Source organism: Oryzias latipes, chromosome 7, assembly GCF_002234675.1.
Source record: "Oryzias latipes chromosome 7, ASM223467v1".
Classification (NCBI taxonomy): domain Eukaryota; kingdom Metazoa; phylum Chordata; class Actinopteri; order Beloniformes; family Adrianichthyidae; genus Oryzias; species Oryzias latipes.
The window spans coordinates 10,574,209-10,588,012 of NC_019865.2; the positions used below are offsets into that span (position 1 = coordinate 10,574,209).

The window sequence follows — 13,804 nt, forward strand, 5'->3', positions numbered from 1 at the left end:
TCAGGACGCTTTCACTTACTGCCCTGAAAACCAGTTTTAGTGACTTTTGGACAAATCCAACTAAATCTATTTTATGATGGATACTTTGGAGATGTTTTTAATGTTTTGTGGCTTTTGCAAAAAAAATAATCTAATAATAAAATCATAACTGCAGATTTAAGATTAAATTTATTGCATTTTTAATTGTGTGAAATTGCATTTTATGTCAAACTGTATCAAACTATCTTGTGTCGGCACTGAGAATTATGTTATTTTTAGATAAAATAGACAGAGAGATGACACAGAAATTAAACGGTGTCATTAAACAAAGCATCATTCTAGAAACATTAAACTGAGAGAACAGAAATATATGACAATAGAGTCTGAATCTTGAAAAGGTGTTATAACAATAATATCTAGGATTATCTTGGCTTTGACACCTTTGACAGAGTACTCAAAGTGGAGTTGTGGTTTGTAACAGGAAGTCTTTAGGACTTTGGAATTGTTTATGTATGTACTTCTCATCATGCTGTAAAACAATGATGAGAAGTGCTGTCGGTCTGACAGAGGAGTTCAAGGTGGAGCTTTGAACTCCTTCTTGTTTCTGTGGTGATGGACAGTTTCAGAGATGATGTTGGACAGGAACATCTGTCGTCCATGATGTTTGCAGATGACACTGGTATCTGTAGTGAGAGGAAGGAGCTGGTGGAGGAGTTTCTAAATAGGTGGAGGTTTGATCTGGAAAGGAGAGGACAGAAGGTTAGCCGGAGCATGGCAGAGTATTGGAGTGTGGAAAAGAGAGCAGAGGTGAAGAAGGTAGTTAGGACTTTAAGTAGGGTCAACAGGTGTGATGTGGAACAAAAGAGTGTCAGCAAGAATGAAAGGAAAAGCGTAGAAGACTGTGGGGAGAGCATCCATATAGTTGATTTAGAGACTGATAAAGAGAAAGAACGCAGAGCTGGAGGTAGCAGAGATTAAGATGTTGAGTTTTCTTTGGGAGTGGTGTGGATATAGACTGATGACAAATTTCAAATGCAAAAAATTAAAAAGGCTCTCATTGTTTGCATTTCTTGTGAAATTACAAATTTGATGAACAGAACTGTTTGTTATTCCTGAACACATTTTCAAAAATATCATATTCCTCAGTTTTGAACATTTGTTTTTTAAGAAAGGGACATGTCAAATGGCGTATACTTATATAGCGCTTGTCTACCTTCTTCAAGGCCCAAAGCACTTTACAGTCACAGTCCCATTCACCCAGTCACACACACATTCACACACACACTGGCGGCAGCCGAACACTGGTGCCAACCTCCCACCAGAGGCAAGGTGGGGTTCAGTGTCTTGCCCAAGGACACTTCGACTCATGGGTGTGCAATCGAACCTACAATCTTACGATCATGGGTCGACCGCCCTACCACTGTACCACGGCCGACATTGCATATTATTGATCACTAAAAACCAACAGATTTTAGCTATAGGTTCATTTTCATCTGCAGTCCCCTGTCAGGTCAATGTTATAGTTTGTTCAGTTTTTTCAATTTAAGTAACTATCAGGTCCTCTTCCACACCAATGTAAAAACGTTTTTGGCAATTGACAAATGCAAGAAACCCCAGATCAGTTGTTTTGAATTCAAAGATTTATTTCTCCACCCATTCCTTCTTGTTATTTCAGAGTAAATGTGCTGCTGACAGTTTTTGATGTCACACAATAAAATAGACTTTTCTTTTATAATAATCTGAGGTTTGTGGTTTAGCTAGAGGCTCTGTTTACAGTAGAAAATATCTTCCCTGTGGCTCTAATTAACTCATATTTCAACAGTTTTTTGGTAAACAATAGCATTAAGCTTCAAACATTTGAAATATGTTTTAGCACACCCTTACAGTACAACCTCGACACAACACATCTCACAAAACTTTAAGTTCTGAGTCTTCAAACATTTTTAAAATGCAAACAAAGCCACACACACAAAAGTTCTACTTAAAAAAAACTAAACCCGTGGACAAACAGAAACCAATATTCCTAAGCACTGACACTGTCACACTGGTCTAAAGCAGCCCGAGTATCGAGGAGAAACCATTTCAATGAGATAGTCTTCAATTCTTGTCTCGATGTCTGAGTACAGAACTTCTGCTTGCTCCCTGAAAGGGGGATGCCACATCCACAACATGGCAAGCCCTGCTACAGTGAGAAGAAGGAGGAGGAAGAGCCAGACCCTCCACCAGGAGCTGCATGATGTCTGAAAAAAACAAAAAAAAAAACAAGGACAGGTCCAAATGAAGTGATTGCTGGGTGATTTTGTCGTATAAATGTAAGAGATTTTTACAAAATCACAAGGACACTCGTCCACAAACACTCACTGGTGTGCTGCGGCGGTGGCTGAGCTGTCGAAGTTCTTCCCTGCACTGCGACAGCCGGGCCTGGCTGGACTGACACTCCTGCTCCATCGCATGCAGCTCAGTCTGCAGCTCCTCACACTGCACGAACACACTATATTTAGCTCTGTCAGCTCACAACGCATTTGAAAAGTGATCTTTGAAAAATCTTCCCGAAATAGATTTGCTTTTACTCTTCTGTGCTTACTATTTTAGAAATGTGTCAGCCTTTTTGTGTTGAGTGCCCACAAGTTTACCTCTTTCTCTTTAAGCTGGAGTTTCTGTTGAGCGTGTTGGAGCTGCTCCTCCAGATGAGAGTCTCGGTTAGCAGTCAGTCGAGGCTCCGCTTCTGGTGATTCCGGAAAACTCCTCATGAAAAAGTTGTGGTTTGTATTGTCACCATCTGGGACATACAAATGGTTTTAAATAAAGGAGGTCAGATTTGGTTGATTTGATACCCCGCTCATGAACAACACATGCCTTGAAAGTTCTGTATTTCTTCTCTCAAAGTTTGGTTGTCATCTTCTAGCAGGCAGATGTTGTACTGCAGCTCCTGCTTCTCTTGTCTCATTGCTGCAATCTCCTCTTTCAGCTCATCCTCTGTGGCTCTGGAGAACTGTAGACGACACAGTTGCGTCTCTTGCAACCATTTCACAACTACTTGAATTCAAATTTAGTGCGGCATACCTCCAGCTGGCTGTGCAGCTGCTGCAGCTGATCCATACTGATGTGCTGCTTCTCCTTGAGTTGCCCCGAGTTCAGCTTCAGCTCTTCGAAAAGGCTCTGCCATCTCAGAGCTTCTGCCTGTACTGTAATTAAAGCCTCCTGTTGGCAGAAAAATACAACACCTCTTCATAATAGTCCCTGTGCACTGGTGAAATGACCCTCAGTGAGGTCGGACAGGTGCTGCATCTGAGATATTTCACCTGCAGGGTCTCAGCCCTGCTGAGTGCCTCTGCCTTTTCCTGTGTTGCCTTCTGCAGAGCAACCAAGGCCTTCTCCTCGTACGTCACTCTCTGTTTCTCCATCTGCAGCACTAACTTCTTCACTCCATCTTTGGGAATCTTCTGTGGAAACACAACCTCACTGAGACTGACAAATAAAAACCCACACACGAGCACTTCTATGGAGTGGAGATTTTAGGAGAAGAAGTGTTTGTTGGATTCATGCTGAACAAAACCCCCCCACACCACTGGCTGCAGGATTCTGGCTGCTTACCTGCAGACAGACTTGCAGCTGGGCTTCCAGAGTCTTGATCTTGCTTCTCAGCAGGTCCTCACTGCAGCGAGTCTGTGTGGGTTAGAGAGGAAATGAATAACTGTCACGCTGAATGCTGTAAATGGAAAAAGTATGGCTCATGTATCACGACAGCTTATCGCTTCTCACTCAGCCATCGCAGGTGCCACAGGAACTAGAGAGCTGAGGCACCACATTCAAAGTAATTCTAAGGCCACCTCATTGTAACAGAGAGTTTGCAATTAAAATCTTACTCATACAATAACATATATTAAAGTGCTTTAGCTTCCAAAGTCAAATCAAAACAAGAAAAAATAATTAGCTGTTCACCTCCTATTCATTTTAGCCAAATGAGAGATTATGAGGATGCATTGCCTTTTTAACAGCTGCAGACTGATACACCCTTCCTGTGTAAGAAAAGCAGCTTGCACTTGTCTTACAGATGAGCGGAAGCAGGAAGCTCTGAACCACAGACTGCACATACCTTCCTGCCTGGTTTTAGCTGAATGATCAGTAAACATACAGAAATTAAAGTCAAATCTCAAAAGATTCCTCACAAAATAACAGTTCTGCTAAATGTCTTACAATCCATATCATGTCTGTAGAGTTCAGAAGGTTTGATCCGCTCTCCTGCAGAGCGGCCAGCTTTTTCTTTACTGCCTCTTCTCTCCACAGAGCCTCCTGACATAACACACAGAAAGTAAATATGAATTTACAGTTTTTGTTATTATTATTCCCAACTCATGCTGACTAACTATAAATCACTTTACCTGTAAATAATCTGATAATCTCTGAACATCCTGTAAAACAAAAAACAAAAAGTTGTTGCAGATATAACTTAATATGTCTGCTCAGTACAAGATGTTGGATTCTTCATGAAGTTTTCACTCAGTTTAACACAATTTTTAAGGCAACGATATCAGCTTCGCCTTTAACTTCTGCTTGCAGCTACATCTTGTAATCAGTGAAAAGCTTTTATTCAAATCAAAACTTACTGATTCCTTGACTGTCACAAGCCCATACCTGAAGGAAATAAATTAAATATAGTTTATAAAAAAGTACACTTTTAAATAAATATTTTTTTAAGGAATTGTTGGTTGGATTAGAATAAATTTACTCTGTTTGCACACTGATTTCTCTAAGGTTCTTCTTTGGATGAACTGTTTCTGTCTGTGCTGATGCTTCTTTGGCCATTTTCAGGCTTGCTGTTTGGACTGTAAGGGAATATAAAAAAATTAAATCACAAAAATGATTGTTGGTGGGTTAAATGAACCTTTTTAGGCATCACATGTTAACAATCAATAAGAGTCATAATCCCACCCTTAATACTGTTGTCTCTTCTATTGGTATGTTTTATCCAGTGTTGACTTGGCTCCATTATGACAGTGGAGGTAGATGACTGCTGCCTTGCTTGATTGTTCTTGTGCTTTACCTGTGTTATTGGTTCTAACCATAATAAAGCCTGAGGAATTAAGAAATGTGAGTGAAAACATTACTTGCAACTGATGCAAAAAAAGAGAAGATCCATAAAATCATTTAAAATACAGAAAGGATCATTTACCCATGTGTTGTTGCTGGGATCATCAGCTTCCCTGCTCCTCTGAGTTTGAACGATTGGGCTAAAGGAGGACATTTCTACTTTTCTATGCAGCATCTCAGACTTGCTGCTGGGAGTTCGGCGTCTAGTAGTAAACGTCCCTAGACGAGTTTTTGCCTTTGAGGAACAGATTGCACACTTTGAGCGATTTGGCTCTGGACTCACAGATCTCCTCCTCAGAAATTCCTGATGCCTCTTCTCCTTCAGCTCATTCTTGATTTGTCCGGAGTCAAAATCTCTGGTGGGGCTGCGACACAAAGTCACATTGTTGCGTCCTCGCAAGCGCTCGTGGTTCTCTGCTCTGATCTCAACTTTTCGGTCAAATTCTCTCTCTGGGGAGAGATGCGTCCCACTGATGGTCAGAGCATCCATAGCAGCTCCTGTTGCCTCAGTGCTGCAGTGACAGTAGAGTGTAAAAATGTTGAAGCATGTTGACGTTTGTGCATTTTTTATTGACTGTCTGGACAAAAGTGAGACTTTCATGAGTTAGAAGTGCAGTTTGAGGGCCCAGAAACAATCAGCTAAACAGTTATTTAGTGAAATGCTGTAAAGCAAACCCTCCCAACAGATTAAGTGTTTAAAACAGATAAAAGTTCTTAATTGTCAGCAATGGAGTACTTAAATAAGTGTGATTGCATTAGGGAAATGGGAGACAAATGCTGTCCAAAAAAAAGTAGAAAACCATGTCGTGGCTTACCTCGTGAGCCATCTCATTCGGAAACTTCACATAAGCTGAAGTCGTCCATTTTCTCAAACGGCGTCCCAGGTTTTGTTTCACATGTAGCTGCTTCTGTTGTCATAATTGTACAGGAAGTGAAGGGAGCCACAGCGTCATCTGTTCCTCTATCTCAACAGCCACTCACACCACATGATGCCACACACGGGTGGGCCTCGAGATTACACTCAAACTCAGCCAGTTCACCCCTGGATGCCGTCTCGGATAAAACACACCCCTCAGAGTGGAAATTGTCTTATCAAAAATTTGTTTGGAAGCTACCTGATGGTGACACCCGCTGGTTCATCTGTGGGATTGATAGGTTCACACATTGACTTTTACCTCAATTTAGTGAAAAATGAAGACATTATCTTAATCTAGGATCATGCTTACCTTTAAAATTTCAATGGTTTCAGTTGTGTTTCCTCGCAGTCTTATTGAATAAAATGTTTGCTGAAAAAAATATTATCCAGAGGACAAAGTATTTAGTTAACCTCGTTAACCTGCATTCAAACACTTGCAAACAATTTTTTTCTTGTAAAGTACAATATGGCATTTACTTTTTCACAGTGTTTGCACAATTAAAATAATTTTTATGTCACCAAATTATTGCTTTTGTGTACTTTTTTTTTTTTGCAACAAAGTAGTAGGGCTGGATATTACTGCCAAAATACTTAACCAAAAAATCTGGATTCACAAGTTTTGTTACCATTAGACTGTATTGATCTTTTACAATTCTGTCCTAAATCTGATTTTTTTTTTAACTCTGAAAAATAATGATCACATAAATTGTTATTTAAGTTAAATAAAAGTATAAATAAAAAATGTAACAATGACAGGAATTCTTTTCTATTAAATTACCAAATAAATTGCCTGAGAGTAAAATAAATAAATAAATGGGTGTTGCATTTTTAAAGAAATCAATAAAAGGATTTTAAGCAAATCAGGCACTTGTCTCCCATGTCTGTGTTTTGTCTGACTTTATACCCTTGATAAGTCACTTTATTTATGCTTTGGCTTTACTTTTGCATGATCCTGGGGTTCCAAGTGACATCAATTTGGATTTGAAAATGGTTTATTTCAAGCAATTGAAAATGGTTTATTTCAAGCAATCAAAACAAACATAAAACTAAACTAAACACAAAAACGGCATATGCATCTATACTTAAATCTAAGGATAATTATTTGTGACATGGATTGAAACATATGCATACATTAATACTTTTTAAATTTAAATGGTTACTCTTAAACAAGGGTATACACATGTACTTATGCATAATTAATTGCTGAAAAAGGAGTTAGCCTCGTGAATGTCATGCTTTCTGTCGGACAATTAAAAACACACCACAGCTTTTCTGTAGAATTTGTGATCTCGCGTTGTTTCGCGGGATTCTCGAGAGAGACATCCTTGCGGCTCTGCAGAAGGGCACGGAGAGGCCGAAACAAGAAACAAGGCGCCCGGCGAAGCAATAATTCGGCTTCTCAACCTTCAGTCATGCTCTCCAGACTAATTGTCGTTTCAGGTATGCGTGAAGCCAAATTTAATGTAACTGTAATACTGGGTAAAACAAACGTGTATAATGATGCACTAAATTAAAGTGACTAATTAAGGTTGAAGGGTAAAATGAAGGCCGCATTCTGAATGACACTTGCTAATGCTAGCTGGATGAATTAATAACGGCTTTTTCGCTGACATGGTATGATTAATATTATCTTTATATGAAAATAAGCGACAAGTTTATTTTAGCTTGTGTTTGCGAATAATGTACAATGCTTTGTTTGGTTTTAACTACGTGATGCTACTTGGGCTAACACTGCTACTAGCATTGAATGCTAAGAATGTCACCTTATTGACATTTAGATCATGTTTACTGATGTTTGTAACTCACTACCAATAGTCTATAGAATCTTTTTAAAATTGCGTATTTATGTCCATCTGCTGTAGGTTATGATCATGTTTGGAGCGGCTCATATACTTCTTAACTTAAGCTAACCCATTTCTGAACACTTGTTTCGTACATTATTAGAAAGATTTGCATCATTTTATGCATCAATAGTCTGAATCTAATATTTCATAAAGAGATTAAACTCGCTTTTTGTAGTTTGATCTAAAATGTTCAAAACATTAAATTCACAAGCGTATGCATTATAATATTACGTTTTTTTTTTTTTTAAAAACACTTTATTTTTATTGCAGTCAACTCCCTTAAAGGTTGTGGACCCATTGGAGCTGGGTATGTAGAATTCAATGCCTTATTTTTTCACCCCACCCTCCCATTACATAGGTGTAAGATTGTCAGTAAAACTGTTTTGTTGTCGTCAAATTTGACCATATGCTGCATCACTGAAGACAAAAAGCCTCCATTATGATATTTTTTATTAAATTGTTACTTGTTAAAAGTCAAGCTTTAGCTCATGTATATCATAGGGTTGGTTTTTATGGTTAGTGTTTCTGTTGCTTTGAAAGTTATCCAAAGCAAAGAGAAGTCTTTCAGTAGCCTGTCAACAACTCACTTTCTTTGTTTGAAAACATTGTTGTTGTTTTTTTTAATTTTCTTGGCTCATTGTTTTTTGTTTCCTCAGTTTGGTCCATGCCTCTCGCTCCCTCCACACATCCCCTCAGAGTTTGGCTCCTTTGCCCCCCCTGCCAGAAAAGGGAGGCAAAGTTCGCCATGGCATCTTTCCAGAGGAGTTATTCCAGCTTTTGTATCCTAAAACTGGAGTCACTGGTCAGTCTTTTCCTACCAAACTCAAAATCAGTTTATTCCCCATTAAAAACTGTTTTTAAGGTGATGTTGAAATAACTATTTGTTTGGTACGAAGATGCAACGAGACTGTACATTTTATAGACTCTACTGATGGAAACATATTTATCTTGGTGTCCCCTAGGGCCATACATGCTTGGCACTGGCCTCATCCTCTACATGCTTTCCAAGGAAATCTATGTCATCAACCATGAAACCTTTGCAGCTGCCTCCATAGGCACTGCCATCATTTATGGGGTCAAGAAATTTGGGCCCACCGTCGCCAATTTAGCTGACAAAATAAATGAGGTTGGTTTATAACCATGTTGTGTCTTTGTGTGTGGCTGGTACGAAAGTAATAGATATACTTTTTCCACAAGTATATCGGATACACAAGCATAAGGGATAAGTTGTTTATTGGAAGTAAAAAGTTTAAATGTCATTGGTTTTCAGGGCAAACATGACTGCAGTCCTTTTAATTTTGCTGGTCCCCCTTTAGGAAAAAGTGGCCAAGGCCCAGGAGGTGAAGGACGTGGCCATATCCAGCCTCACTCAGGCCATTGACGATGAGAAGAAGGAGCAGTGGAGAGTAGAGGGAAGATCAATGCTCTTTGATGCTAAGAGAGTAAGCAATTTTATCCTCGATAAATAAAAAATAAAAAAAATGAATCTACACAAAACAGCTTTTTGAACACTGTTCAATCGCAAGTTATTACTTTAAGGCAAAATGCTTAAAGGAGCAGTTTGTCAGCATCTGCTGGCGACAGGTGAAAACTCCAATAAGTTTCAGTGCACTCACCTCTACTGGGGTGCAATGAGTACAGATGCTATCTAACATATTTTTGAGTTGAGAAACAGAGATTCAACAGCAGAAACGTTTTATTTCCAAAGTCAGTAAAAGTAAACATAATTTTTATGAAAAATATGAATTTGTACTCTTAACAGTTTAAACAAACAAAAGGGTTTTGTGTTGATGTAGCAGAACTTTAGGTTGGAACAGTTCTTCTGTTAATACATTCACTTTTATTGTTTCAATTTCTCAAAAGTTTTTATGGTTGTAAGATTATACAAAGCCTCTGCCAGGAAGGACATTTATGACTGTCCGATCTAAAATATGGGTTAAACGTGTTCAGTTCTGGGTGTCTGAATTCTAACAGAAGATTTTGGTCACATACTTGCTCTCTCTCTCAGAACAATGTGGCTATGCTGTTGGAGACCAACTACAGGGAAAGACTACACATGGTGACCAATGAGGTGAAGAGGCGCCTTGACTACCAGATTGCTCTGCAGAACCTCCACCACCGGTTAGAGCAGGAGCACATGATCAACTGGGTGGAGAAGAACGTCATCAGCAGCATCACTCCTCAGCAGGTCCGTCCTTGTTTTAGCTTTTATTTACCTGACAGATAATAGCTGTTTTGCCTTATTTGTACTTAAAGGGCTCCAAACAAAGACATAGCGAAATATAATCACTATGTAAACATTCCAGGTTCTGCAAAACTGTTTTATGAGTACTCAACACTTAAATTAATTTGTGATCATGTTTTTTCTAAATTTATACACACATTTTTTCTTTAGCAAATGTTTGTGGGTATGAACCCTAAATTTGCTCATTGAAAAAGGGGGTTGTTTTGAGTGTTACATCCTGCCTTTAAACCTCTTAAGGTTTTTTCTGGTGTATGACATTTAAATGGCTGATGTTCATCTCTTGTATTTTAAGTGCGACCAAACACAAAATTTGATGAAAATTCGTGTTGGTTTCATGTAATAGATGGACATTGCTGCATTGCACATATTTGAAATGCGTCCACGATTACATTTTGTTGTTGGTCGCACATATTTTAAGGAATAATTGTAATAAAAGGAATGTTTACCAAGCAGCACAGTGAATATTTAAGGTGCAGTTATACAAAGCCACGTATTTTCAGCGTTCAGAATAAGAAAACGGTTCAGTACTGGACGTACATATTTTAGAAATTACGTGTGAATAGTCACAAATTTAAATCAGCATTGACGAATCTGCCAAAAGACAACTGATATGCATAGTTATAAACTATGGGTCCAGTCCAAAATTATTATTGGCTCTTTGTTTATGCAGCAGAATACAGCTGTACAGCCACTGTTTACATAAAGAAGAACCTGTCATTCTCACTGTTGCTGTTAAAGATGCTTTAGAATTGAAAGTGTAGATTAGTCTCATGAAAAATCCTATACTTTTATTTCTAATGCACTAAAGAGGGTTCTTATTCAAAAATGCATCAAAATTTAAATAATTTAAATTCTTAATTTTAATAAAACACAGACAGACTAAAAAATTGTGTGTAAAGAAAATCAGAGCTGGGATTTTATTTTATGAACTTGTTTTTTGTGAATCTGATTTCCCATTATCTCTAACAGGACCATTTATCAGTGAACAGAGGCTGTTTATGCCCTTCCCCGATGAATAACAAACATTTGTTTATTCTAGTTATTAAATAGTAATTTAATAAATGTTTATATCTTGTTGCTCAGACGATTACTTTCATATTCTGATTGTGATTTTATATAATGGGGCAAACATCTTTTTTTAATGATGACTACTTTTCAAATTAAAAATCTACAATTAAATATGTTTGAGAACAGGAATTAACTTTACAGTCGGCAATGCGATCGATCAATTCAATTCAATTCAATTTTATTTGTATAGCCCAAAATCACAACAACAGTCGTCTCGATGGGCTTCGAAGTAAAACATGAAATCAAAAGGATCACGAATACAAAGAGTTCAATAGAAAAATACTAAAATGAACTAACAAACTGACTATGCTATACTGGCATCCCTGCCCTTAGACCCCCCTTCGCGGTAAGGAAAAACTCCCAAAAAAACCGGATTCCGGAAAAAACGAAGAAACCTCAGGGGTGCCCACATGAAGGAGGGATCCTCCCCCAGGACGGACAGGCGATTTACCAGAAATCTTAGAGAAGAGTTAACTTATCTAAATATACAACTACATATATAAAAGTCCAGCAGACGAGCTTCATCCAGCCGTGGTTGTGGGGACAGTCAAAGGCGCGAGTCGAGCCGGAGACAGGAACCACAGCCAGGTGTAGGAGCAGGAGCAGAGGCGAGGTACTCGGTCAGGTACAGAGCAGAGACGAGCCAGAGATGAGCCAGAGGCAGGATCCACAGCCAGGTGTAGGAGCAGGAGCAAAGGCGAGGTAAACGGTCAGGAACTGGAGCACGGATGAGCCAACTGGAGTCTGGAAGCACTCCCACTCCCCAGGAGGGGAGAGGAAAAGAGGGACAATACATGAATCGCACTGCACCAAACAGGGGCATGGAGAACTAAATGATAAATTGTGATCAAGAATAGAGGAGAGGAAGGGTAGAAGTAAAAACAGGAAAGAGGACAGAACCCCAGTGCACCATAGTTACCCCAGCTTCAACTTCTAGCTGCCTTTTAAAAGAAATAGTTATTATTAAGTTTAATTTAAACAAATTAACATTAAGTTAAATAATCTCTGAATACTAACTAGTCTGACAATAAGCCTGTCCAAAGAGGAATGTTTTCAGTCTAGCTTTGAATGTAGAAACTGAGTCGGCCTCTCTTACATGAGCTGGGAGTTTATTCCATAAGACAGGGGCTTGGTGACTAAACGCTCTACCTCCAACCGTACTTTTACTAATTCTAGGAACCACAAGCAGTCCTGCATTTTGCGAGCGAAGTGTTCTCATTGGATGGTAAGGGACTATGAGGTCCTTAGTATAGGACGGGGCCATTCCATGTAAGGCCTTATAGGTTAACAGGAGGATCTTGAACTTGATTCTGGAATCAACTGGGAGCCAATGGAGCGTAACTAACAGAGGAGTGATGTGATCTCTTCTGCTAGTTCCAGCTAACAATCTAGCTGCTGCGTTCTGAACAAGCTGGAGACTTCTTAAGGAACTCTTAGGACACGCTGCTAACAAGGAGTTACAGTAATCCAGCCTCGACGTAACAAATGCATGGATGAGTTTTTCAGCATCACTCTTAGAAAGTATATTTCTGATCTTAGCAATATTCCGCAGGTGAAAAAAGGCAGTTCTGCACGCCTGAGATATGTGAGCCTTAAATGATAAATCCTGGTCAAGTAAAACCCCAAGGTTTCTAACTGTGGAATTGGGGGCTATACTTATGCCACCCAGGGAGACTATCTGAGCAGACAGAGTATCTCTGAGGTTTTTAGGACCAAGTATAATGACCTCAGTTTTTTCTGGGTTCAAGAGGAGGTAATTAATTGTCATCCAGGTCTTGATGTCACTGATGCAGGCGTTCAGTTTCTCTATCTGGTCATTCTGGTCAGGCTTCATGGATAAATAAAACTGCGTATCGTCGGCATAACAATGAAAATTAATGCTGTGTTTCCTGATTATGTTTCCTAGGGGTAGCATATAAAGCGTAAACAGGATCGGTCCCAAGACTGAGCCCTGTGGGACTCCATAGTTGACTCGAGTGCACTGAGAGGAATGGCCATTTACATTAACGAACTGATACCTATCGGACAGATAGGATTTAAACCACTGGAGAGCAGATCCTCTGATCCCTATGTCCTGCTCTAATCTATGGAGTAAAATACCGTGGTCGATAGAATATTCACAGAATATTATGTGATTACTGGTGATTAAAAATGTTTTTTATTACCCAGCACTATATTATTTTGACCTGCAGGTTTAATTTTATTTCATGAAAACCTTTTTGACAGTAAAGAGTAAACATTGAATATTTTAAAACACTACTACTGTATATAGAGCAGGTTTTTAATATGTATGGCAGAGTTATTAAAGTGATCTAGTGCTCAGTTTCTAATGGTAAGTTGTGTATTTTGTGTTTTAGGAGAAGGAGAGCATCGCTAAATGCATCACGGACCTGAAGGTGTTGGCCAAGGCCACTCAGGCTAGAGCTGCAGCGTAACCTTGGTGTATGTGGAGAAGACGACACAGAAGAAACGCCCCTTTTCTTTATAGAAAAAAGGCCTCTTCAGCTGTTCTTTGTCAATGTCATGGGTGTGTACAGTGTTTGCCCATCTTCACATAAAAAAAATAAATGATTCTATTATCCAACCTCATCTGGATATTTGTGTTTTTTTTTTCTGTTTTAGTCATTTTAACGTATTCAGTGATCTATTTTATACTTTTTT

The 13,804-nt window shown here is 38.9% G+C and overlaps 2 protein-coding genes across 6 annotated transcripts; one reads left to right on the forward strand and one right to left on the reverse strand.

The window, feature by feature from the left end:
* Nucleotides 1-1,597: 1,597 nt before the first annotated feature.
* On the reverse strand, nucleotides 1,598-6,035 carry traf3ip3 (TRAF3 interacting protein 3). 5 transcript variants are annotated; one of them, XM_020704587.2, is made up of 15 exons: nucleotides 5,886-6,013; nucleotides 5,153-5,582; nucleotides 4,912-5,053; nucleotides 4,709-4,805; nucleotides 4,587-4,614; nucleotides 4,362-4,391; nucleotides 4,177-4,272; nucleotides 4,076-4,093; nucleotides 3,574-3,645; nucleotides 3,282-3,419; nucleotides 3,043-3,180; nucleotides 2,836-2,971; nucleotides 2,613-2,758; nucleotides 2,341-2,457; nucleotides 1,598-2,219 (listed from the first exon to the last, which is right to left on the reverse strand). In XM_020704587.2, the coding sequence occupies exons 1-15, from the start codon at nucleotides 5,900-5,902 to the stop codon at nucleotides 2,019-2,021; spliced, it is 1,806 nt and encodes a 601-aa protein (XP_020560246.2). In that variant the 5' UTR covers nucleotides 5,903-6,013; the 3' UTR covers nucleotides 1,598-2,018. The 5 variants fall into 5 exon arrangements, with proteins under 5 accessions (XP_020560246.2, XP_020560245.2, XP_011475308.2 ...); XM_020704586.2 differs by having other exon boundaries at nucleotides 3,282-3,422; XM_011477006.3 differs by lacking the exon at nucleotides 4,076-4,093.
* Nucleotides 6,036-7,293: 1,258 nt separating this feature from the next.
* Nucleotides 7,294-13,729, forward strand: atp5pb (ATP synthase peripheral stalk-membrane subunit b). Its single transcript, XM_020704590.2, has 7 exons — nucleotides 7,294-7,426; nucleotides 8,101-8,137; nucleotides 8,487-8,632; nucleotides 8,793-8,956; nucleotides 9,147-9,272; nucleotides 9,839-10,018; nucleotides 13,501-13,729. The coding sequence occupies exons 1-7, from the start codon at nucleotides 7,399-7,401 to the stop codon at nucleotides 13,576-13,578; spliced, it is 759 nt and encodes a 252-aa protein (XP_020560249.1). The 5' UTR covers nucleotides 7,294-7,398; the 3' UTR covers nucleotides 13,579-13,729.
* Nucleotides 13,730-13,804: the final 75 nt, after the last annotated feature.

Bases quoted from the DNA above. Each gene is read 5' to 3' on its own strand.
- traf3ip3 (XM_020704586.2), bottom strand. The intron at 2,759-2,835 runs GCATGTGTTGTT...TGTATGTCCCAG, and splicing joins AGAAATACAGAACTTTCAAG to ATGGTGACAATACAAACCAC. The intron at 2,220-2,340 runs GTGAGTGTTTGT...TGTTTTTTTCAG, and splicing joins GCCACCGCCGCAGCACACCA to ACATCATGCAGCTCCTGGTG.
- atp5pb (XM_020704590.2), top strand. From the start codon at position 7,399: ATGCTCTCCAGACTAATTGTCGTTTCAG. The intron at 8,138-8,486 runs GTATGTAGAATT...TTGTTTCCTCAG, and splicing joins TGTGGACCCATTGGAGCTGG to TTTGGTCCATGCCTCTCGCT. The intron at 10,019-13,500 runs GTCCGTCCTTGT...TTTGTGTTTTAG, and splicing joins GCAGCATCACTCCTCAGCAG to GAGAAGGAGAGCATCGCTAA.